Source organism: Netta rufina (assembly GCF_964035555.1).
Source record: "Netta rufina genome assembly, chromosome: 4".
NCBI classification, from domain to species: domain Eukaryota; kingdom Metazoa; phylum Chordata; class Aves; order Anseriformes; family Anatidae; genus Netta; species Netta rufina.
Window position 1 is genome coordinate 7,256,347 of NC_140127.1, and position 26,449 is coordinate 7,282,795.

General features: G+C 41.7%; 1 protein-coding gene across 1 annotated transcript in view; it reads right to left on the reverse strand.

The window, feature by feature from the left end:
* Positions 1-1,516: 1,516 nt before the first annotated feature.
* BANK1 (B cell scaffold protein with ankyrin repeats 1) overlaps positions 1,517-26,449 on the reverse strand; it is a gene marked incomplete at both ends in the record, with an annotated part of 125,638 nt that continues 100,705 nt past the window's right edge. The window contains 7 exons of the mRNA XM_084286018.1: positions 1,517-1,628; positions 3,096-3,163; positions 4,766-4,950; positions 6,793-6,861; positions 15,626-15,907; positions 18,672-18,977; positions 20,490-20,586. Coding sequence (XP_084142144.1) covers positions 1,517-1,628; positions 3,096-3,163; positions 4,766-4,950; positions 6,793-6,861; positions 15,626-15,907; positions 18,672-18,977; positions 20,490-20,586 — 1,119 coding nt within the window. The remainder of the gene's footprint in view (positions 1,629-3,095; positions 3,164-4,765; positions 4,951-6,792; positions 6,862-15,625; positions 15,908-18,671; positions 18,978-20,489; positions 20,587-26,449) is intronic.

A 26,449-nucleotide genomic window follows, 5' to 3' on the forward strand; every position in this document is an offset into this window, starting at 1 on the left:
ACATGTATGTACAGGCAATTCAAGGCATCTTATGTAGTTTCTGCAATTTTGTACTTATTTTTAGATGCTGGATGACTAAATCTGTGGGATGTGGCACATAAGGAGCCATAATGTAACTGCACTAGAAGGCAGATTTTTAAATCTCATTTTCAGAAACAGCTAAGTGAGATTCATACAGGTAACTCAAATGTCTAAAAGACTCAGGTAGGCACTGTGTAGGTTTTTTAAAAATACGTGTGTGTTACGAATATGGACACAGCACACATGTAAAAGCTACACTCCTTTAGGACTTTAAAGGAAACTTGTCTCATCATCCTCATGTTGATGTTATTTAAGCTGCTGCCATTTGTTCTGCTCAGGGACAAGCACAAGCCCATGCAACTAGAGTTCCACTTTTTGCTTAAGGGCAAGGAATCAGTTACCACGGAGCACGCTGAAGTCTAACCACGTTTGGACGCTCGTCCTGCCCTTGTGGGACCCTACAGCAGCAGGATGCAGCCACCATGCTGTGAGAGCCTTTTGGCTGTCTTGGTTCGGTAACCTGCCTGCCACAGGAGACCTATGAGGACTTCAAATGCTGAGACATAGATCATCAGTTCAGCTGTTTCCGTCCCGTTATCCTCTCTCGTCTTTCTTGTCTCACGGTATTTCACGGTTGGAAAAGTGGCTTTCCAAGTCATGTACGTGCCTAACTTACAGATAAAATTTCCCATAGGCAGTAGACTACTTCTAGTTCAGCACTACAATGGTTTCAGGGAAGGTGCCAAGAGAAACCTTACATGCCTGAAAAAAACGTAAGTTATTCACATTTGAAAATGGAGCTTTGGTCCCCAAATCATTTATGTACTGCCATGAAATTTTACTAAAGATTTGTTGTTGCTGTTCTGTTGGCTGGCTTACATCTATTCTTGGCAAAAGAAAAAGGTAAGGTATTATCAATGCCTATAGATTAGACCATGTATTTATTACATAGTAGTGAGACAAATTATTGCCTGTCTGTACTTTTCCACAAATGAACATTCTATATGCTTAGTCCTTATATAGTTGTTCTTAAAATAGTCATTGTTGCTTTTTTTTTGGGTAGATATTTCACTCCAAGAGTGACAGAATTTCCTTTTGCTTTGCAGTCTTCTTGTATGTGTGTGCTAGGCAGTCCTATATTAAAACTGTTGCAAAATGAGATATAGACTTCAGGATAGTAGCAAATGTTATAATGGAAGACTGAAATGACTGCTCCTCTCATTAATAGCTTTCATCACAGTGGAAGCAAGATCAAACTTAACAAGAAACTAAAAATTAAGTTCCTTACTTATAGCAGAAATTTTCTTCTCTCATTAAAATAAAACTCAAATTCCTTTTCTAACAGGCTTCTGATAGGATCTGTTTAAATGCTAAATCAAGTCTTCAAAACAGCCTAGGAAAATGGATCTCCAAATCCTGATTTCAAACATGGAGCTCGGAGATAGTCCCATGTTTTTAAAGGTACAGCTGGGGAGTCTGTATACAGAGGTAAGAACTAGGATTTGTTAAACAAATCCGAACTGCTAGCATTCATGCATACAGTTCCATTAAATGGCATGTGGTACAAAAAGTCTCTGCAATGAATGCTTTCAGGTCTGCTTTCCTTACGAATTATTGAAGAGAAAAGAACGCAGTTGTTATTTTTGTTTCAGGCAATTTATTTCTGTCTGGACTTAGGTATTGCTTTTCTGAGATCTTTCTTTACTCTTGTCATTAATATCCCTCCAGCTGTAGAGTTCCATCTGTTAACAGTTCTTAGGTTCAAGAATTTAAATCTTTGATAATATGTGTACTGTTGGACAGGAGAGGGGCCTACATAATTATTCTTCCTATTGTATTTCTGCTTTATATTATATTTCTGCTTTATATTCATCACAGGAAATAAAACAGCATAACAGAGGGCAGGGAGGTTAGGATCAGAAGGGAACATAGTGATCATTATCTGAGTTACTGGATAATACAAGCATTATTGTTACAGAAAAATTTAAATTCTGGTGTTGATACTACATTTCTGCTGGTATGATTCACTAACTGGATTCTGGAGAGAGAGGACAGCACCAGCAACAGGATTGATGTGGTCTTAAAATAAAACCCTACGGCCACATGGTTTCCCACAATCGCCCTTGTGTCATGGCAAACTTTGCTCTGCCTACAGAAAACAGCTTTTAGGAACAAATGTGGCAATCCCAGGTCCTGAGGCTCTGAGCACCTTGTGACGGTGATGCTGGGCCCCCTACAGACCATGGAGGACTCAGATTAAAGCTGAAATAAACAGTCTGAACTGCAACTCTGCCTCTGGGCCAGCAAGAGTTTCCCTTAATTACAGTATCTCAACTATCAAGTCTATGTAAACACAACACTGCCTAATAGAATAATGAAAGCAGTACTGTGGGTTAGTTTTTGCTCTTGCAGTAAGGAAATAAATAACATATTCAGCTGGTTATTTACATAGAAAGGTTGTACTAAGTCCAGTGTAAAAAAAGAAACACTACATTTCCCCTCCAAGAACTTGCACATATTAAAGTTTATAGAATTCAAAAGCCTAAAGCCAATACCATCTAATATTTCAAAATAATAAGAGAAAATCACTTGCAGGAAATACAGGTGATTTATACTGCGCCTCACAAAGGGGAGAAAAAAAACATCTTAAATGACCAATGGCATAGCTTTTACTAATGAGTCACAATTGTGAACTGCTGTAGCAATAGACAGCTCATCAAGAATGTGCAAGTGCAAATTGATAGCTGATTTACAAATAAAATATTGAAATCATCATGTAAATTGTCATAAAGAAATCATCTACACTAATATGACAAAGCAGTAGGAAACAGCAACTACAGAAAAGCTTGTTAAATTTTCTGCCCCATTAACTCTCACTGAGCTCATCTTTGGGATGAAATCTTGACCCTGCTGAAGGACCGATTACATTAAAATAACTTAAATGTGGAAAGATGCAGGATATGCTCATTACAAATCCCATGCCAAAGTCTGCCTATGCTTTGGATCAGACCTCTGCAGTGTACTTATTAACAGCTCAAGTCTTTGGTGTTTTGAAAGCCAAAAGAAAGTGTAACTTAACATGCAAGTTTTCCTTTCCTAGTCTGTTTCCAATACTGGCATCTCTAAGGTGGCGCACTGCTTCCTTTAAGTGAAAAACAAACAGCAGAAATCAATAACAGAAGTTTGCTGTAGAAATAATGAATAACTATAAAAAGCTGGGCTCTAACATTCTGAACACCAAACTTCTCTCTCTAGAAAAATCATTTTAAAAGGCAGAAAAATATCTACTATGTGCTACAAGTAGATGTTAATTTTAGCATTTATTCCCAAGAGTCTTGTGGAGTATTTTTTTTCCCTATCAGTGAGTTGTATTGATTCTGGGGTTAGATTACAGAGGCTTGGGTTTTTATTTTTTGCTTTGGGCAAGTGATTTTTTTTCCCTCAAAATCCCAGTGAAGACCAGACAACTACAGTGCTGCATGAAGTAAATTCATTATGTTCACACCGGGGTAACGGTGAAAGAGTTTTCTGTGGTACCAAACAAACCAGAAGTCAGACATGCAACCGAGGGTATAAACCACCCTTATTCCCTTAAGCACTGAAACTAAGTCTAGTTCATCTTCCCTTCAAATACAGGCGTCTTCAGATTAAAAAATAATTAAATAAATCTTTGCGTAGATCAGACCTACCCAAGTAGCCCCCTGGACTGACAGCGCAGTGCCACAGGTAGACCCAGAAGGGGCCACCCCTGTGCCCTTGCACTGCCGCCATACAGCTCGTGGTGTGCTGCTGGTGCACTGCGCTCCTAAGCTGTTCCAGGTCCCTGCACTTCTGCTATTAAGTGTTCCACTGCACTGACAAAGCTCGTATGATTTCTTCAGTAAATGCAAACAAAAAGGGCATTTAATCTCTCCTTGTGAGCTGCGTCCGATAGCTCTCCCACTCCACTGAGCAGCAGACTGGCTTTGGTTTTTCTCTTTCTACTAATGTACTTAAAAGACAGCAAGAAAATATTTTTGTTAATGCATGGCCTCATATAAAATGAGGGCACAACCTCTTCTTCCAGCTGTCTTGTTAGAAGTAATTAACAAAGCTCCTCACTGTGCCTTTCTCCTTAAGCATACCGTCTAGCTTTGATGCAATTCTCTCAGTGACTCACTGTGTGGGCTTTTGTAAATCTTGTTTTTGTGCACCTTCATTTACTCCATACATTGAATATAAAGGAGCTGAAGAGCATTTCTGAGAACTATGAATTTCAGCAGGTAGATTCAACACTTTCAGACAGGCATAAAGCGTGCTGGAGTTAATATATATTAGCAATGTATGTTTGAAGTAGTTACGTTGCTTAGCTGACACAATTCAATAGCACATTTGTTTTGTTCAGCTACAGAAAGTTGGTGGTTTCATAAAAGATGCATAGGCCTACGCATCACTTAACAGCATAAAATAAAAGTCTTAGGAGAACAGATTTAACTCAGGATTTTAACCAAATGCAGCAGCACCTACATTTAGGCAAAATAATGCCAGGAAGCCTCTCGAATAATCAAGTAATAGAGGGAACAGCTATCTCTAAGATTCAGAACCATAAGCAACAAGAGCCTTGGGAATTGATGGGCATGTCACTCATAACACCAGAAATCACAACCCCCGTTTTTGACCTCACACATAAGAGCCAAAATTCATAAGATTGTTTTCCAAACTGATCAAGATTCCCATCAAGAAACCTAAATGTTCAGATTCATACCTGTAGAGCGGACTGTGGTCTCTGGTTTTCTTTCTGCCACCGTTTAAATTTGTCAAGGGCTTCATCCACAGAAATTGCCCCCTTTTTCACTTGTTTCTGCAAATGGATAAGTTCTTCCTGTTCAGCAGGGATGCTGTGCTTCACAGTGGTATAAGCTACTGTCTCGCTGGGGCGTCTGTGTGCTGCTACAAAATGTAAAAAGATAAATATCAGTAACTCATTTCATTCCTTTCTATTCTTTCTTGTCTGATATCAATTAAAACCACACCATCTATAGGGTGGTTTTCCCTGCCCCTTTCTCTTTCTCCCTCTTTTTTTTTTTTTTTTTTTTTTTTCTGGCAATGAGAGAAATACAATGAATCAATGAGGTATCTACCATTAGTCTTTGGCAGCAGAGTAGCATCTTTAACATTTCATTTCTTACTATTGCCCAGATCCACAGATCCATTAACGTCAAGTCATACAAGAATTTCCTTCCAGTGCTAAAGCTATAGCCCAGACACTTTAAAAGAAATCATTGCCATGTTAAGACACAACATTTCCACAATGCCCCCCACTCCTTCCCCAACTTCAAACATCACATTTCTCAAATGCTGGGGTTTAAATTTGGTCAGAAATCATCATGAAATTTCACATGATTTTTTTTTTTTCTTCCCAAATATAATTACTAGATACACTGCAATGACAAGAAGCTGTTCCAACCTAGTCCTCCTACAGATTACAATGCAGGTGCACAACTGAAGGGAAACATCAGGGAGAGGTGCGTTATCAGACGCACAGCTCACTCTAGGGAGGTGTAGCACCATGTGTATCTCCAGGATGTGGATACGAAATGGCTGGGACAGCACACATCTCTGTATGAGGATGTTGCAAAGGTAACAAAGCACTTGTTTCAAACTGCACGGAGAGTGCAGCCAGGCTGCGAGTTCAAACCACAGTTATTAATTGGGTCAGTTTTTCTGCTGTGTTATGCACCGGTATTTTTAAGTGAAGAAGGACCAGGCAAAGAAAAATAGATTAAGGAAAATAAAAAAAACACAACAGCTATTCCGACTTCTCCTACTTCCTCCTTTTGATCACATACCATACTAAGACAAATTAGGTATGAGTCTCTGTTTTTTTTTCCATCTCTGCTAGTTGTTTCTGTATGACAGAGTGATAACCCCAATGATGTGCATCTGATATGATAATTCGGAGATCAGACCAGTTTAAGTAAAATTGCATTTTTCTTACCAGCAAAATGATGGGAATTGCTGGGGGGTTCCTCAGACCCATAACATTTATTCTGTTTTATGTACATATATGTAATTTTAGCTGAGGTATGCAACCTATACTCTGTTACTAAAAACTACAGGAATGCAGTAAGACCTAGAAGGTCCTGCACTCTTTTCCTCAGTGGCTTAGTGTTCATGGTAAGTGATGTCAGTAGCAAGGGAAACTCCAGTTCCCTTTTGCAGAACTTTATAGGCGGTTGCATGCTGCTCTTCATGCTTTAATCCTCATCAGCTACTTGTTAAAAGAAGAGGTAAGAAAAATGTTCACTCAGCCTTCATTCATTTTGTCTGTAACATTGTTAGTTATTTTAGGGAGCCATTAAAAGAATTTGGTAGCAACATTTTGATGTGCAACAACTAAATAACAACCAGGCTGCCACCAGTAATTCATTCTACATAGATCTTGGAGCACCCAGGAGAGAGCTTGTGCTCCACTCACTGCTGCCTTTCCATAGCTGGAATTAAGTGAGCGCAGCTGAGCCCTCCAGTCCTTCCTTTTCTTGCTTTTAATCACAATGGAGAAAGCAAACAGAATGGCATAAAGTAACTCTAGCTGTACAAATCTTTCCCAAAAGACTCTAACTTTTATTTTTCTTTATTTAATCTAATCTCTTCATGCTGCAGTAGCGTTAAGGATATAAATCACGTGCAGGAAAATAGATGCTAAATCAGTCAAAATCAAGTCACAGCAATTCTCTGGTAGCTCTACTGAAAAACATCAAGGTAGTTAAAGAGCTAAATTAAATTCTGTACCGTGCCTCCTGACGTTGCAGTACATCTTGTTGTAGTCACTGGGCATCTGAGTGGCCTTTTGCTGAAACACTACAAAGTTAAGAACATAAGGAAGTTAACCAAAACTGTTAATAGAAGACATCACACATTATGGAAGAAGGATGGAGGCTCATGAAAGCAGGCTGGAATAAATGTCTTATTCTAGCCTTGGAGTACTTCTCATCCCACTCGTCAGTCTAATGTTAATTACTTGAAAAATTGTTCTGTCGCACAGAATGGCAGGATTATTAATACTAAAAGGCATCATGACAAGGAGCTTTGAAGAAAATAAAATTATTGCAGTAACATTACTTGTTTAGAAAAAAACAAAACAAAACAACACATAATCTCAGAGTTCTTCACGTGATATGGACACCTACTATAGTCTGTATCTTATTTAGGGGAAAAGCTAAGGCAGGAAAAACAATAGAACCAGGCAAGAATAACAACAGTGCTAAAGAATACACACGTGGTTCTCTTGCTCATACAGGCACCAAGAACTGCAAGGCCTGCTTACCTGCTCCCCTACCCTCGCCCACCGCTCCACTGCTGTCAGGTACCTCGAGTACAGACAGCTTGGATGTGCCCTGAAATCTGCTGCTGTCAAACTTTTGCTGGCAATGAAAGTAAAACCCAGACGGCTGGAAATGCTTCATTTGAGACTTAACTACTGTCATATATGCCTTGCCCTCTTAAGTCTCAGTTTTGATTTTAGCTAAAAAAACAAACAAACAACAACAACAACAAACTGATAATGTAGAGTAACGCCTTGCAGTGAAGTCATCTTACTGAGAAACGTGCCAGTTCAGTGCAGCAAGTATTTGTTTTGGGACCAAGGCGTGGTACAACACAACTCTGCACGCACCCTGCCGTCCCGGCTGCTTGCCCATGCAGAGCAAGGAAACCCGGCGGAGCTCAGTTTGCTCCTTGCCTGCCTGCTCAGGCTGCCACGTACGAGTCTTCAGTTTGAAACTTGTGAAATGGAGGACTGAGGCCATTCAAACCCTGCGCTTGCTACGCAGAGAGGTGGGAAGGAACAATTCCTGAGAGCGTTTTCTAAATGGCAGAATGAAGTCTTCAGGCCAACCCTGAGTAGGGAGTATGGGAGGTGATGATGAATGACAACAGCTGGGGACTTCACGTTCCTGAAAATGTTATCAGATGGGTCAAATGGATAGCATAAAAGAACGAGGCAGGCAGCACAATCTGTTGATGTTATGGCCCTAGTTTCAGCCTAACACTGATAAATCTTAACATTTATAATACTCCTCTCTATAATTCCCAAAGAAATCTGCTAAATGTGGCCGCAGTGTCTTCTTCTACACTTGAAATAGCATCCTCTTGTAAGAGAGGAAATTAAAGTACACTGAGGTGGTGCCGGCAGCCTCAATTTGTCTGCATAAGGAAGAGGAGGGATACGCTCAACAATGTCCCTGATTGGGAAGTACTTTAATTGATAGGCTTTGAAATTTCTGCTGAGTTTTGCAGTGTCAGAGTAATCAGAAATGGAATTACTCTTCCAGTTGTTCAAAGTAAAATTGTTAAAGCCACTTTACGTGCTGCATCTTGCTGAAATGATTTTAGTTGGCAGCAAGTACTCAGTGTGGGTGAAGTAAATGAAAACAAATTATTCCTGTTTCTGGAATGCCTGGTGTATGCACACGCTGCTGTACCACTGCCACAGGTTTAGGGAAGACTCTAGCAATTTACTCCTTCATTCCCACATTCTCTTCTGTCAGTTGTAAGCTGCTGGAATACAGTAAGTGGAATGAAAGAAATGGACAGTTTTGCACAGAGACGCATTCTGTTTTTATGGAAAGTAAGAGTGGCTATTCCTTCAGTGAAACAATATTAATGTAGCAGTTTTTTTAGGTGGCAGAAAGCCATAGTCCTTCAAATGAACAAGCAGATACATATATTTATATTTTAGAGCCTCTGCTATAGAAAATCTGATTAAAAAATCACAGTACTGCTATTATGCTTTTTTTCTTTAAAACAAACAAACAAACAAACAACTTAACAAGCGCCTTTGATAATATTTGTAAGACTCCTTTTAAATTTTTCATCAGCTTGTGACTGGACAAAATACCCGTACATGTTTATACGTCAAAACCTACAAGTTCAATATCTCCCCCTTTCGTTGCTACAGGACACAGATGAAGTCCTTTGCATGCCCTAAATACATTTTAATGTCTTAGGTAGTAAGAACACTTTTTAGGAATGTAACGCAACCCCAGTTTCTCCAGGAAAGCAAAATGAGTCAGGAACTGCTGCACTATTTTCCAGGAGGATATGAAACCAGAAAACAGCGTTCATTTTTTTAAATCTCAGTGAGACTGGTTACTGATGCTGATTCAGGCTGTCTGCACATGCAGGTAAATAACACTGTGAGGCTTGAAATGTGATTAATATTTTTATGGTTATCCCCACAAATAGAAGGACTAGAAATATTTGAAATCTAAGCCTCTTGTGCATAATTCTAGCTCAAGAAAAGTGTTTTATAATGACACAACTGTACAAGAAACTATGATGAGTATAAAGCACCTAGAAAGAGAGAATGCCGATTTTTTTACAATAGCCGCAAGTAGACAAAAAGAACAGGAATTTGATTTTCAGAAGCAATTGATTCTAACACAGAGCTGTAACGATAAGAATTTATAGATGCACAATGACATTAAAAAAAGGCTTGGTGATAGGCCAACAGAAGTACGATAATTAAAAACATGGGCAATCAAAACGTGGAAGAAGTTACATTACGAGAGCAGGCAACTTCTATCAGTAAGAGGCACGGATATGGTTTCTAATTTAGATTTTACTTTGCCTGTCTGAACTATGACGGATGTTTCCCAATTAGCAACGTTGCCTCTCAAACCCAAACAACAGTTTGGCACATTACACAAGCGATTCAAGTAAAGCCAGGCTGATGAACCGACCCCCTCTGGAAGAACACTGAGCTTATCACTCCATCAGCCTAATCCTACTTCCTCAACACTTTCAGCAGAACAAATGCAAGGGAGAAGAGAGACAGGAAAACAACCAGTAGCTATCACTAATTTGAATTCAGTTTGCTAGGGGAAATTCAAGATGCAGCTATTCATCAGCCTCATTCAGCTGCTGTTCCAAACTGAATTATCTATTGCCACGACTGTTTTGTTTAGAAAACATTCAAAATTAAAATCCAGGGGGAACAAAATCTTCATAGAAACACGAGGCAAATTAATTAATACACTAGGGTTGCACTTATTAACAGATCACAACTCAGTTGCAAATTACAGTGTGTTTGTAAAGCTTCCAGCTTGAGTAGGTTTTTGCTTCACTCATTTTAGAGTTGCCACGCAATTACCTGTCATGATCATGGGAAGAACGCAAAAAAGAGGGCACGATTGCTAGCTGGGGTATGTTGTTGGGAGAGACTCTACCTTTGCCCACTCCATTTTTTAAAACATTTTAACATTTAAACTGTGTGTGCATAGTACAAATGAAACTCACAGATTTGGTACAGGTTAGTTTGTAAATTGGATGCAGCACAGTGAGGGATGACAAATACATGGAGAATACCACGGAAGGAATATAATGGAACGATGCTTATTATTCATGAGATGAGAAGTATGCAGATGTTGGTTCACATCCTTTCAGATCTCACTTTTGTTTTGTCTGTTTTGTTTGCTAACACGGAGCATCGCTCAGCAAGAGCCCTAAAGATGCAACACTGAGATGATTAAGGAGCACTCCTAAAACGTACCCAAAATAGTTCACATATTTAAGATGAAAACAAAAAGCTCTGGTGATTCATAGCATGAAATCAGCTAAGGTGATGCGATGCTAAGTAGTATGGCCTTGTGCATTTTTCCTAGACAGCAGCACGCCTGATGACCGGCCCTGTCAGCAACACGTGCTGTGGAGAAGGGCAGTGTGTTACCTGTGCCAGGCAGCTCTGATCCGTTCTAAACACATCGTCTGACATTGCGACGACACCTGTAAGGGCACGCAGCAGTCATGGCACCAGAACACAGACCGAGCAAGGCCAACAACACTGGTGGGAATACCACGCTGCCAGGCTGCTCTGTTAACAAGCCCAAGGCACGCTGCTGCCTGAGTTTTGCAGTTGCAGCGCCAGATCCACTCATCGCAGCTCACACACCGGCTGTTTGCTGTCTACCACAGCCGCATAATTAGGAAGCCAAGACTGAGAAACCTAATTTCTCAGATCAAACGTAAAATGACTTTAAAAAGAATCACCGTGTAATGACAATGTGAAAGTAATGCAAGAAACAAACACGCTCACCAGCAATTTTCTTCCCAATTCACAGTCAGGCTCTGAATCTGCTGAACACGAGCCCAAAGCTGCTGGAATCACACCTTGGTTGGGGAGGGACCTCAAGAGACTACGCAGAGGCAGCTGTTCCCCTACACTGAGGCAAGACAGCCAAAGTAATACTCGAACCCTTTTTACCAAAAGGGTAAAGAGTGAGTGAGAAGGCGGCGGTGGTCAGAACTTGGCGTCAGCGTCCTTGTTGTCCCATACATGGGGAAGAGAACACTCCCACTCTTGCTCTTCTCATCATTTTAACTTAGTGGACTATGGAAGGTGGAAGGAGTCTAGCAATATACTCAAGAATATTTGCTCCACTACGTAAAACGTGAATATATTTCTGCAGTCCCATTTGCCTTCAGCAGAGTAAAGCAAAAAGGGAAAGACTACCTGGTTTGACCAAAAACATACTGTACAGAATGGGTCGCTTTTCAACCAGGCTGCATCCTAGAAATATTTTCTCTCCGTGTGCTTTATTCAGTACATATTATAATCTGCTGGAGTTAAGATACCAAAAATCTGATTGAATCACCATGACAAATGAAGCCCATATACTAGTTCCTAAACAGATCTTTAAAGTCTAAGGTGTTCTAAGCTAGCTGAACAGTGGTTCCTAGTATTTTTTTTTTTTCCATGGAAAAACACCCTTAAGTTGGGGATACATAATGAAATTCATCTGCAGTGCAGTACTTTATCCCTACCATAGGAGAGTAGTAAAAAATCCCTCTGTGGGACATAAAGGTTTTGCAGTTTGCATGGGCTCTGAGGCTTCACTTTGGGAACCCCTGCTTCAGAGCATTTAAACCATCTGCATAATAAGAGCTTTAAATTCAGGATGTGATCGCTATAGTTCCCAGTAATCAGCCTGATAACTTTCCAAGACACTAGCAATTCTGCAATGGAGTTTTTTTTTCCCATTAAATTTGGGTTTATGTTGTTCCAATCTGCACATAAAATAGGCTGCCTCCTTAAAAATATCCACTGCCTGCTAATTCCTGTGTGCCCACTGATTTTGATAAGCCACGAGAACAGTATTCTCTTCTGGAACAGTAAATGGGAAGTACTTTTTCCACGTCTTCTAACCCAGTAAAGTCCCACAGACAGCTAACGTGGTAAAATGTTTCCCGTGCACAGAGGGGAAACGCACTGCTGCAGGGATTTGTGACAGGTCTGTAAAGGACCAAAGGCTGTAGCACACGACGTGTTCTTTCTGCTGCTGTAGGGCAGGTGTCCACGTTGTGGAGAACCCCTCTGCTACTGGTGGGCTCTGACAAGAGGTAAAAGAACAAGCCAGGACAGCAATGTAACCCTCACACCACAGGGTACTCCTGGTGGGTGAGACTTCAGGAATGGTCCCCGGGTGTTGCAGATGCTCACACTTCTGTCCTGAGAACGTCCTGCGGACTTCGGTTTGCAGCACAGTCAGTGTGGTATCGATAGGGAGTATTTAAACTTCACCGTAAACTGAAAGCACAACACCTTCATACATTTATTTAACAGCTGTTCTGGCAGAACAACACTGAAAAAAAACACACTGAAATAACCTACAAAGCAACCCTAAGCACTTAAGGAATGGAAAGTGGGCACGCGAAAAGTGTGCACCATCTGGACAGCGAGCTATTTGGCACCAGCGTGCAGCTCCATCGCTTGATGAGCCTTTTCTACATAAAACAAAATTCTTGCAGTGGCCTAAACAACAAATGTACCCTCTGTTAAAGATGCAGTTTGTTGAGCAGTGTCCACTACAGTGATTTGCACATTCATTAAAATTTAAAACAGAATAAATGAAACCACCTCAAACTTATTAGAACACTTACATTTTACATCTTTCAGCTCACTCAGAGCCTGATTCTTCCAGAAATATTCTTTAACAGAAGCTGTTTCTTACAGAAACGTTCTTTGGTTTGGAATTTAAAAGGTATTTAGTGAATGCACAGTGGGGAAGGATGCCTCTGGTTGAGTAACTCGAAGTTGCTCTGTGGAACAGGGTTTCTCCCTCCAACAAAGCCCCAGTGTAACTCCAGACACGTCGCTTAACCCAGCAATCAGGCTCACAAGTCCCTGGTATCAGGATGCTATCACTGACAAATTTGAAGTTCTCACTACTCCTAGCAGCCACTGAAACAATGGGATTTCTGCTCTGAGGGAGTAATGTGCTATAGAATTGTTTTCATCTGAAGCATGGCACGCCATAGGTGCTTCATACTGGGCACCCAAGACCTCAGCGGACACAGGACAAATCAGAGGGCATACCACAAGGGGGTCTGAAGAACCACGCTGTCCCTAGGGCAGGCAGGAATCACATTTTAACCAAAAACGGGACTGAACAACACTGAAGAGTTTTGCGTCTTATGCCCACCCACTTTACATACTAGATGAAACAAAACAGCTGGGATAAATAGCAGCACACGGTTATATATTTAAGGATCGTATCATAATGTTTGTGGCAGGAAGAAAGAAGTACAACTGCAAAACTCCCTTAATTTCTAACTTTTTTTTTCCTATGTTATCTATTAGAAAATATAATAATTTTATTTTTTCACTATTTTTTTTTCGTTATTTTCAGGACTTTGTGTCCTCAGAAATGCTCTTTTTTAACATAATATATGGAAAAAACTGAAACTATCATAAATTTATTTGAGGAATGGAAAACGTCTACATGCACTAACCAAAGTGGTTTTATTTTACACCCAATAAATTAAATGATAAAGCAATGGATGTGAACACATGCAGATTCTAAGGGCGGGCTAGAATTAAATTTTCTGTTTCTTACAGATGAAACAATCTTTTCTGATTATAAGAAATTCTAATACAATAAACCAGAAACTGGGATATTGCTAGACTGGGTGAATATTTTTTTAACCACTGTGGAGGATAAAAATCGCCAAGACAAGCAGCAAGAGAAATCTTTTGGCTGAACGTACATTACCCCTGTCTAAAATTTCACTACCTTGGGAATGCCTGCACGAAACAGGAGAGTGAGAAACCCCAGCCCTGGAACTAGCATGATGGCCGGGGAAGCAGAGGCCTGAGGTCAAAGTGAATCTTTCTTGAAGTGCTTCCACTTTTGCCATTTATGGTCTAAGTAAATGAACTTGAGACAGAGACTGATGTCATAGAACAAGAGGGAAGTCATTTGTCTATCCCTACTCGCGTACACAAGCAAATCTTAAAACCTTGGGTTAGTATATAAGGTGTAAGAGAACCACGGCCCCATCAAAGCATAGTTTCTTTCTTAGTGGGGCGGACAAAGCAGAAACACCAGTGCAATGAAGGTCAGTAAAAGCAATCTTCCGAATCATGCATCTGCACAGTAACAGCTTTGAGTCACTGGCACGTCCATGATGGAGGACCAAGATCTGAGGTGCTGCTCTAACAATCTCAGTAAAAGTAGCTATTTCAAGACTTTTGTAGTTGTGCCAGGCCCCCTATCCACATCCCTTCTTGCCTTATTCTCTAACTACTGTAGTGACTCGTCCTTACACTTCCTGAGCACGCTGAAGAAACAGCAACCAAATGATGAAGACAATAGCCCACACATTCTGGCCCTCACCTGGAGTTACACAGCCTGGAGCTAGCTAGGAAGAATAAAATAAAGCACTGTCTTAAAAAGGCATGGCAAAGGAGGTGCTTCTCTGTACGGTAGGAAGATCTGGGTCATAATAGTCCTGTTTTAATGCATGCACTGGATGGAGTAAGTAATCTTCTGGTGTAAGTAATCTGGAGTCCTCCTCAACCTGTTTTTCTACCATTTATTCTTATGCACGTTTTTATACAATTGGCAGGTTCTTGTAGAAGAGACTGGAAATGCAGACAGTATGCACTTTGGAGCTTACAGCGAGAGATCCCTGCACCAAGCTCACAGCAATTCCTTTTGTTATTCTGAAATTTGGCTTCAATATGAATTGGTCTGAAAGATACCTGGAAGCTCTTCCAGCATTACATTTCCATGAATAAGCTCAATAAGGTCCACCAATTTTCAGAGAAATGGTAAAAGGATATAAGCCCTTCCCAGAGAGCAATTTCTAGCATCAGAGAAAGGAGATTAGAAAGAGGAGTCTTCACACAGGCATTTATCCCTACTGCTCGCATCAGGAAAACAGAATATGGCTGAAACCTCTCTCTAAGAATTAAGAAAAAACAGTTTGATAAAGAAACTGAAAGGAAAAGCTACTCAGCACATTCTGTATCATACCATTGAAATAAATGCATTCACAGCTAGCCCAGTGATTCTTCATCTTCCATCAGATTGTCATATTTTTTGTAAAATTAAACCAAAAAAGTGATGCTATCGCAGATGCAAATTGAAAATTATTAGTCAGAGATGTTCTAAGCTCATTTGAGAAGTGAGAATAGGTAAACTGAATCAACAGGTTTGTTTGTTTGAAAGTAACTGAACAAAGATCTTAGTATTTAAAAAAACAAACAACAAAACTGTTCATCAAAAGGAACAAACACGTCCATGTTCTACCAGCAAGTATTTGCAAAGAAGCAAGCACTGACCTTGTACTATGTAGGGAGTGTTCTCATTTCTGGCGGGCGAACATACGGGACGAGGGGTAGGGGCTGGAGGCCTGTTCATGATAAACGACCTGCATTCTTTACTCTTCTCCTCCTCCTTCTCTGCCAGTATCAAATCGTACAGACATTCATCCAATTTTGCGAAAGTGTAGAGGTGCTCCTCCTTGTCATTTTCCTCGTATGTACCTTGTTCTTCTCTGCAGCACGCTGTTAGGAGTCCATCGCCATATTCTCTGTCCCTTCTGTCCTCCACAAAATTCCTTTCTGAAAAAGCGAGGAGTTGTGTTTCATAGGTGGGGCAAAGAAAGGAGATTAAGACTTAACTTTAGGCTTCAGATTTTCCTAATGTGGAGACCTGATTTCAGTTCTAAACTAAGGCATTCTGATTCTCATTGGTTTCTGATCAGCTACGTCAGCAGGGAGCATATCCTGAAGGCATAATTTCAGCTTCAGGGCCTCCTCCTGATTTCACATCAGATTATCAAAATTAGATGCTAATAAATCAGCCCAAAGTAAATACTCTTATTTAAAAGCAATGCTGCATACCCCAGTTGCTCCAACAAGAGTCATACGAACACATTCCTTAACGTTGAAGCCAAACAAGTGGTACCTGTAGTCCTTGGCATTTTGGCAAATCAGGCTATTTGTTAGCTGTCGCAACAATGACTTATGAAATTCAACTTATTTTAGAAAATGTTGGATTTTGTCTTTCCAACATCTTCAATGTCCCTACAATGTACTGTAGGGAAAAGTGGGAAAAAAAATTAAAAGCCCCTTAAAGGATAAATGAAATTTATGACCTCATCTGTGCTGTGAGACTATCTTCAACCCCACACCCAAATGACTTCGTTGGTCTCTACTCCCCATGTTTCATAGTACATCTAATCAGAACTTGCTTTCCTTTAGCTTTTACATTTTTCAGCTTTAAAAGGAATTGTCGGGTTTCCTAATACCTGGGCTTGTTTTGACTTATTTGTATTTAAAAAGCCCACAAACTATAAAGAATTAGAAGCTGTTACCAAGGCTGCTGATCCCAGCCATGTCTACAACTTCCTCCTGCTGATTACCCCTCTTTCCTGGGCAGACAGTAGACCCACTCACAGTTCTGCACCGAGCTCTATTTTCCTAATGTTGTAATGAGCGGCATATAAATGTGCATTCACTGAGCTAGGCTTTGGTCACTACTGGAGTTTTAAATCCTTTGGCTGCTATTTACAGTAAATTAAGTAATTGTTGTATCTGTGCATGGGTTCAGAGGAGCTTTACAATCTGTATGATACATTTGTAAACGGGATGTGTCATTTATAAATGGGCTGTATTATTAATACATATTATCAATATGTATTCTGGCTCAGATATGTATTTTTTTAAAAAAACAAGTGTGATTAATACAGCTGCCATATTTAATATGAAAAGTATTTTGTTTCCATGCCTCTATAAAAGTTCCGTTTCTTTCTCTGTAGGATTTTCTTTCTCTTAACTCCCACAGGGGGCACTCTCATGCCACTGCCAAAAGGAAGACTTCAAGAAGAAGGGACTTGCCTTTTAGGTCTTCCTCAGCAATAGCTAAACTAAGTGGCTAGCTAAAAAACACGTAGCAGTGACTCATTAGAGCTCTTTGAAAGCAAATACCGTGCCAGTTTAGGGAATTCTGATACCCCCAGCCCCACCCCCAAAATAAAGTGAAATGAAACCAAGCCTAGGACTTAGGAAAATTCATGGCATGTCTTAAATGACTGATTCCTAAATGCATTGGTCTTAGCAGCACCACACAGCAGAGGTTTCCTCTTCTGGGATCCATGTACGGGTACCTGGCATTTGGCAGAGAGGGACACATTGCTACCCGACGGTGTAGCCATGAGAGCTGTCCCAATACAGGCATTTCTATCAGACCTATGCTAACAGATCCCCTAAGCCAAACCTGCCCCCTCATTTGTGTACATACATGCACACCTACATTGAGTATGGCATAGCGAGCAAAATGCATTTGCAATGCTAGTTTTATTTTGCCCCTCATCCTTTTGGAATCTGTGCCTTGCTGTACGTAGCCAGTTTTTTCTTTCACAGCAGAAAACAGGACGAAAACCTATCTAAAGCAGGCTCCTATAAGGCTGAACAGCTATTTCTGTGCACTTACATCAACATCAAAGTGCTTGGTGATGGTAATTTAGGCCTCTAATAGGTTATGCCACATTTGAAAAGAGAGTTAACAGAAATAAGCTGTGGAGCAAACTCACAGGCAATTTGTGCACGCACTTATCAGCAGTGTCCATGACAAAAGTTTTTTTTTTTCTACATGATTTTTTAAGACTGGTATTTAAGCTTGAATTCTTCTGCATATTTACTTTTTCCCAATGAGAAAAAAAATAATTATAATCACTCCTTTTGAAATAGATGCAAATAGTATTTTGGACTTCTCAACTACAAGACTAAATTTTAGATTTTTACTCTGGGGCTGAAATATTTAAAAAAAAAAAAGAAAGAGAAGCATTTCATTAAAGGTCACGATCTCTCTCTCTCTTTTCTATTTGTAACACAATATAGTGTTTTATTTCTAACCACAACATTGGCTAAAATATAATAAAATACTGTTACTTCTCTCTACACAGTCACTTTTGTATTAATTCTACCTGTGAAATTATAAACTGTATTAAATCAAGATAGCATTTAATATTTTTAAATGTAAATATTTAAATCAACTTGAGAAAAATACAGGCTTAGTGTTTTGTTTCAGGCCTCTCTTGTAAAACAAGCATCTTATGTGCTAGTGGGTAGCGTTCTGAGATGGACAGAGTGAGAAAAACCTGAAACCATAACCCAGCAGCCCACAGCTCTGCGTTAGCTGATATCCTGGCTGTGAAGGCCTTCATGCAGCAATGTTCACAGGCAGATGTTTGCTGTGCAGAATTTGGGCCATGCTGTTGAGCTACTACTAGTAGAAGTGAGCACACATCATTTCTGCAGCAGCACCTGATCTGTGTTTACATGTGTGTTGGTATCTGGGGTTCTTTTCCTCCCAAAATCATACCTTGTGAGAAACTGTGCAGCTCATCCTGCCTCACGGTGCCAGGCAGATTTCGAGGGGGAGGAGGAGGTGGCCTCTTGTAGAAAAAGCAGTCTCTTCTGGTCTCTTCTGAATCATCAGGGATGCTGGCATATAAATTGTTCGGACTGTTGACAAGGGTGTAGGTATCTTCCCCTTCTTCACCTTCATCTTTGCTTTCCTCTCTGCTGTCTTCTACATCATCTTCCTCTTCCTCATCCACCTCAGCTATTTGTTGGCATTTTGATCCAATTCCATATTGATCTCCCAGGTCCGGCTTGGCTTTTAATGCTAAAGAATGCATTATTTCCTTTAAAATTTGCCATCTGGAAACATTTCCTATTTCAAGGATTCCCACAGAAGCAACGCAGTGGCTAATAAAACTTTTATGAACTAATACAGTGGAGGAAGGCTGTCAAATACACGCTGTCAGTGAACAGCTTTTAAAATATTTACCAGATCAGCAGTGGAAGTTTTTATTAGGTTTTGCTGCTCTGATATACAACGTCTTCGTGCACACGGTATGTTCAGCTCGTCTGGAGCTGCTGTCAGAATGCAATCACACACACTTACCATGCCTCCGTAATTTGTGTTCCTTGATTTTGAATGGAGCACAGTGCACTGCTAGGGAAATAAAGCCCTAGCTCACCCAACTCTGTCACTTGTTTTTATACAATGGATTTGGGGCGCCTATTTGAATCTCTCTAAAATAAAACACGCATTGCCCTCGGGAGACATGGCTGGACTCCTGTGGAAATTTGGGGTGTTTTTTAATGGGCCACAGACCACGGGAATGTAGAATGATAAATTTTCAACACTGTACAGCATCAAGATTTGGGGGGTGCATGTAAGTGACATAACAGAGTAAGCTGCACAGGTCCATCAGCAGAGTTGCAGTCAATGCAGAGCTGCAGTCAATGCAGAGCTGGTACTACAGAGCCCTTTCTACTCTGAGCTACCCTTTGGTGAAGCCTTTCTTCCACCATAGATTAAAATGGGAGGTTAGAGCATGTAGGTGACTACCACGGCCATCTGTTACAATTCACATTCTTCCTCCGTGTGCCCACCCCGACGTACTCCATATATAGTGGAAAGGTGACAGAGACGGTGGAAGCGTGTCACGGCTAACCAGATTTCTAGCTCACATTTTCACAGTGTCTATTGTATACCTAGATGTGCCAAAAAGCAGCAGGCTTAAACATAGCAAACAAGAAATATCATGTTCATGCAGAATATGAGACAGTTGGAAAGACAAAATTGTCAACAAACAGATAAGATGGAAACAGGATAAAGTTTAGCTTTATAAATTCATGATACTGCAAAATATCATCAAATAGTTACATACTAAAGAAACTGTCATCAGTAAATGCAAACAAGCAGCTCTGCAGTTTTCAAGAGGAACATGCATTTGACCACACAGATTAGCAACAAACTTGTGATCAACATATGCTTAGATGTATGAAGATCAAGCTGCAAAATGTCAACTCTCTGTGCCTCCACAGAGGAGCTGCCCGCACCTGTAGCCAGGGTCTCCTCTTACATGAAGGCTCTCCTCCAGATCTGGAGCAGAGATCACAACTTTGTAGAATTTACCAGGAGAGCTGGTTGCACCTTGGTCTGTCTGAGCCAGACTTTGGTGTCATGCCTGAATCCCTTGCCTGCCTTCCCCTGTCCCCTAGGACACCTGCCTCCTTGGAAGTTACAGTGGAAATTGGAAGCATTAAAATAATTTGCCCCCTGTGTTTGTCCATAATCCCACACAACACAGTTTATGAGCTGCTGCTGATAAACAACGTGACTTACTCATGGCTGGTTGAGTTTCCAAGCCTACCATAACCACGTAAGTGTCGTCATCTTCTGCTTCCTCCTCCTGATCGGTGCAGTTATCTGTCACGTCATTCTACAAAGAAAAACAGAGCAGGGTATTGGTTTGGGTAACATCATGCCCCAACAAAGCCAGGCAAGACCAATGAGGAAACTGTTATCTGGAGGAGAAACAGACACGTCTTCTTTTTCTGGTTCTGTCCAAAAATTGTGTGTGTTTTGCAGAGATTTCTTTCCTACCTGCACACTCTGCTATTCATATAATTTTAAACATTTTACTAAGGGGAAATCAGAGACAGAAATGTAACATGTTCACAGCTGCATAGTGGTACAGGTACCTGCTACAGACAGAAGGAATGCAGGTGTCTGGGTACATGACAAGGACACGAGGTACTGCCATGAAGTGATACCAAGCTTGCATGGAAAGGATTCAAGGCAACTCATCCCTGCTCAGCACTGCAGCGGGGTGTTCAGACAGTTCCCACCTCTGTTCCCAGCTACGAAGCACTCGTAGGTAATGAGAAAGATCAGTAGCAGAAAAACAGAAAGTCTACAGGATGTTACGGAACAGCTCGAGGGTGCACAAAGTGCAAGGAATCTCCGGAGAAGTCATTATAACCTGTTAGAAGCACTTCCCCTGCCCTGGTGCTTGGTACCAGCAGCCACGTGTGCACCAAAAAATCTGAACCAGGACTGCAAAGCGCGCTGGCATTTCCCCTTCAGTGCCCCAACGTGGCAAAGCATTGTTTCTTGTTCCTCTAGAAAGCTGCTACATTCACACAGCGCTATTCAAAATCAGGTTTAGGAGGGTCAGCATGATTGGTGCTCTGAAATGTTCTCACTGCGTTTCTCCAAGCAGAAGAAGTACAACCCTGTGCTCAGCCCCAGCCACTGAGGGCAGATTTGTACCTACAGACAGTTCTGTTGTCTTAAAACGCACAAAGCCCACTCGTTAATTGCTGATTTTCAGAAATAACCGAAATCTTTTTTCGAGGAACCCAGCAGTACCTTGACTCCTGTGGGAGTGCAATACAAAACCACCCTGCATAGGCGCAGTTGTGCCCTCAGTAATTATTTAGAAATTCTGAACCATAAAATGCCACCTCTGGGGGGCTGAGGGCACCACCCCAAAAGGAAGTAGGGAAACAGCAGGCAGTTTGTTCCCAGGATCCTGCTACTCCTGGCAGCCACAGCCACTGTCCCAGGGACACAGGTCCCAGGCCTTACATTCATATCGTGGCATGAAAGGGGAAAACAATTGGAGAAACTGCTTTTTTTTCTGGGGAACCGAGAATGCCTTCTTCCCTGCTGCTCTTTGCCATCTCACAAGAGCTGTTCCTACAACGTGTGGCCACCAGGCTGCACATCAGGGGCCTCCCTTGCCCTCTTTGCTTTGCTCCTTCACGAACATTGCTGGGTTCTCCCCTGAGCTACACCTGCCCCCAGCACCCAAGTGGTAACCTCTGTCTCCTGTGCTCAGAGTCCCCTGTTCCACCTGAGCTTCCCCATAGTTTATCTGCTTCCCCTATTCTTCACAGAAACAGGATATCTCTAAAAGCCCCGAAGCTGGGAGCTTTTCCAAGTACTTGTTTTCAGAAGATTCAGGTCTGTATGTGCTAAATGTAGCCGTACACTGGGAAAAAAATAATAAAAAAGGTCTCCTGTGAAGTTCTGCATTTCTTGTGTGACACCGAAGATCCACGCAGAAGAAATCAAGCAAGCAGAGCTCTAGTTTTAATCTCACTATGACAGTGGAGGCCGGTATCAGAGAAATTCTTTCAAGGTGCTTACTTCTACCTCTGCAAACACGTTTTTTGGTGACCATCTCTGGTAAGTGGAGGAAACGAATGGCACTTTCTGATTTTCCCACTTGATACGGCTCTTCCTCGGCTGGAGGAAACCTGCTGACTCACAGAAACCAACAGAAGAGAGATGATTAATGGGCATCTTTAAAACCTCAATGCTTCAGAAGACTGAAGGTCAACCTGCCCCACTAGCTTAGCGGCTTCTCTGAAAATGCTGAATTCATTCTGACAATGAATTGCTGAAAACTTGCCTCATAAAAACAATTTTTATTACTTCTGATTTCTCTTGCTAGCTGCGTTTCATTTTGTGCTTTGGTCTTGCTCATAGTGTCCTCAAAGTGCCTCTGCTACACTTCTCTGCTTGTCCTTCACTACTTGATAGAGTTTCCACTTCCTCTGGACCTCATTCTCCTATCTGGGGTTTGTCTCTTTCTACACTTCCACTCCTTCCTCCACAAGGAGGTAAGTTAGCACTTTTTTGAAGTCTACCACTCTTATTTCCCTTCTCATTCCCATCATAAAAACTGTATAACACATCCTAGACTCCTCTCAATTTTACCTTCTGCCCGGACACCCTCAATGAGTTTCTCCTGTTTGTTTTCAAAGAAAAGCATCCTCTACTTCCCTTCTCTTCAATATCAAATCAATGCACTGAATACCCTGCTGGATAACGCCTCCTGCTGGGTCCCTCTCCAGGCAGGTGCTGGTGTTACCCCAATCATTACGACAGCTAAATCCTGTGCTTTTGGTGGCCCTGCGAGGTAGCTGCTCACAAAGTCCTCCTCCCAGACATCTGATGCTCTCTGCAGCACACAACCCAGGACACCAACGCTCTGCTTTTCCACTTCAGTGGCCCCCAGGGATGCCCAGCAAGTCCCTCAGACCCTCTCCATCATCTGGACCTCGAAGCAAGCCTACGCATTGCTGGTACACAAACAGCACGGATGTTTTTCAAACAAAATGGATGGTTTTCATCTATTCTACATCCTCTCTAGAGCAAGGCAGAAACTTTTCTAGATCATTTAAAGAGAAAATTACCTACCTGTTTCCCTAAGTGACATAACTTTTCAGTAATTTCCTTTCCTTTCCTGCATGGCTTCCTGACCCCACGGAAACCTTACTGATCTCTTCACAAATGGCACAACTGAAACCCAGGATTGCCCCTGATCATTTCCAATGGTTAATCCATAGAAAAAGCTCAGCTGAGCTTCCCACAAGATCTACGTTCATGTATGCTGACCCAACCCACAGAGATGTAGAAACAGATTAACCATATTCAAAGTACTGTTGCACATCGCCTTCAGCCCCCTGTGGCGGTGGTGTTTCTGATCTCAGCAGCACAAAAAGATTTTCTTACACGACTCCATCAGTTTGTGTTTCAGTACCTCCATCAGTTTGCCCCCTCAGTACCTCCTGAAACACACACAGTTTGGCAAACACTCTCCTTCATTCAGTTCCACCTGTATCCACGAGCCTAGTGACCAACCACTCCGGCTATAAAATTTTTTCTAACTCTCAAGTTTGCATTAAAGCTACTAATATTCACACATTCCACAACGTAAAATATTCATCAAAGTATTGGAAGTGTTTAAGTATTTATTACTTATTTTTCCCAAGGCCCTGTAGGAGCACCTGGAGAAATGACTGAAGAAGCCAGCTCCATAAAATTGATTGCATGCACGAGGCCGGACCCAGCACTGCTGTTCATTAGCTTTATTAATGCTAAGCGCTTTCACTGCTCTGTTGCCTTCCCCGATAACTCACGCTTGCAAAAAACAACAGGTGATGAGATAACACGGGTTTCTCTAAGTCATGAGCTCAGTGAAACGCGTTCAGCACGGTGCTACAAAGACAAAAAGCACTTGGGAATTAATCTGGTTTGAAAGCCCTGGGTTTGCTGGGCAGGTGGGAAGAGAGGGGGCGGAGAGGAGTTTTGCTGCGCACGCTCTGCCATGAAACGGAGAGTGGTTTTTCCAGCAGTGTGGGCTGAGCAGCCCGGGGGCTGGATCCAGCCCTTGAAACACTTGAACTTGGCCTCCTGGCCTCAGCTTGTCTCAGAGAAAGCCCAGACAGCACCGGTTATCCCACCAGCCAAAGCTGCTGCCTACCTCCTGGAGCAAGCGGTGCAGCAGGCCAGGATCCAGCCTGCTCTGTGCTGACCCAGCTAATCCTAACAAGTAAGAACAACACAACACACACTTCAATTAGGTAGAAAAGCAAGTATGGAAACAGCGACAGTAAAAATGTTAGTAAAAAAAAATAATGTTGTGACATTCGCAATAATTTGTAAAATTCCTCCTGCGTGTAGTTCGCCAGAAGTCCCAACAGCTACCGTATTTTCTGCAATCCCAAAAGATAATGAAGTGTTAGGATCTCGTGTCAATGTGCTGGAGGTATATTAATGCACACGACTGTCAAAGATGCACGATTACATAGAATAAAAGAAATGAGACACGAAACACTCCACTGCCAACATCTAATGATTGTGGGATCAGCTTGAAGGAAATGGATGACTCAGATGATTTGCAGCATATTAAGAAAATAAACCAAACAAAAACATCAACGGATACCCAACTTCGGGCTCGGATATTTTAACGCGAGCACAAAGAATTGCTGCTTCATTTGAAATAACGCATTGTAATCTTATGTAATAGCCTTCTGGGCTCTCTTACTAAACCATTTCATTTGCATGTCTGCCTTTCGCCTCACTATGAACTGATTTACTGCACTGCGTATCAGCCAGCAGCCCCGAACTGATCCTGATTTGCATCATTATTCCCTGTAACCTCACACTCACTTTTGTATGCCTGCCTATCAAATCGTAGTAAACTTTCTGCATATATATATATTTTTTCAGTTCCTCCTTTTAACTGAATTTCTGGAAAAGCAAGCCCTCCCTTCGTACAACTTCACCACCGTGGAGAAACAGCCGATGAAGAAAACAAACCGAAGTGAAAAGTTGGTGTGTATACCCCTATAACTGCACACCTCGTAGTGTTTTAAATGCCTAGTTATTGTTATAGTGCCTTCAGACGGATGGATGTGAAAGAAAAACACTGCTGCAGGAGGAAGAAAAAGGGACTTCTAATCGCTGAACCTAATTTACTGCTATACACAAAAATGCTTTTTAAAATCAAATCCCTGCACTCTCCGCGTGAAGAGCTTGTGCCCACTTCTCTCCTCTAAGCATTTCTGCTGTTCCCTAATCTAACTACCGAGTGCCAAGGGATTTTTCTTCTGAGCATTCAAAAATAAAATTCCTCCTCAGCCTCATTTTAGCTCATTTCTCCTTTAACAACAATTCTTGTTACTTCACTTTTCACACACCCACACGGCTCTCGGAAAGACTTTCAGATCTTGTAGAGTCCCGATTCTGCTGAACAAAATCCCCGCTGCTGTTTGACAGGCTGTGTAATCACCGCTAGCTCCACAAAAGCGCTCCCATCTCACCAACAGGTTAATTTTTCAGTCTAGCAGGAGAAGAATTTTAACATTTTTTTCTTGTCTTTTTTTTTTTTCTTTTTTTTTTTTTTTCCCCTGGGCTAAATAATAACCGTTCCCCAAAGAGCTTCTCTTCTACTCGCTGACAAGCGTGCTGTTTGAAGGCTTGGTGCAGCTGCTAAATTCCTGCTCCCCCAGCAGACCGACTGGTGGCAGAGGGAGGAGGTTCACTAATTACAAGGGGTTACGCACGTGGCGAGGCGAAGGGCCCTTCCCATAGAGAAATCCGAAGGGGATGCAGGAATGAGGGTGTGCTGGGTCTGGCTGGGATGGAGTTAACTTTCCCCAGAGCACGGTGCTGTGGGTTAGGTTTGTTTTAGCTCACGTCACGCTCGGCAATAAAGACGGAGGGAGGAAGAAAAGGGTGGGCTTTCTTGCAAGGTGGCTGCTGTTTGGAGACTGGCTGGGCATCGCGCTGCCCGTGGGAGGTGGTGAACGATTTCCTTGGCTTTGCTTGTATTTTTTCCCTTCTTCCTTTCACCTCCTGAGCTGCAGGCATCTTGACCCACGAGTTTTCTCACTTTTGCTCTCCCTGTTCTCTCCCTCATCCCACTGGAGGCAGGGCAGAGCAGGGTGAGGGGCTGCGTGGGCGCTCAGCTGCCGGCTACGGCCAACCCACCGCATTAGCTAAGT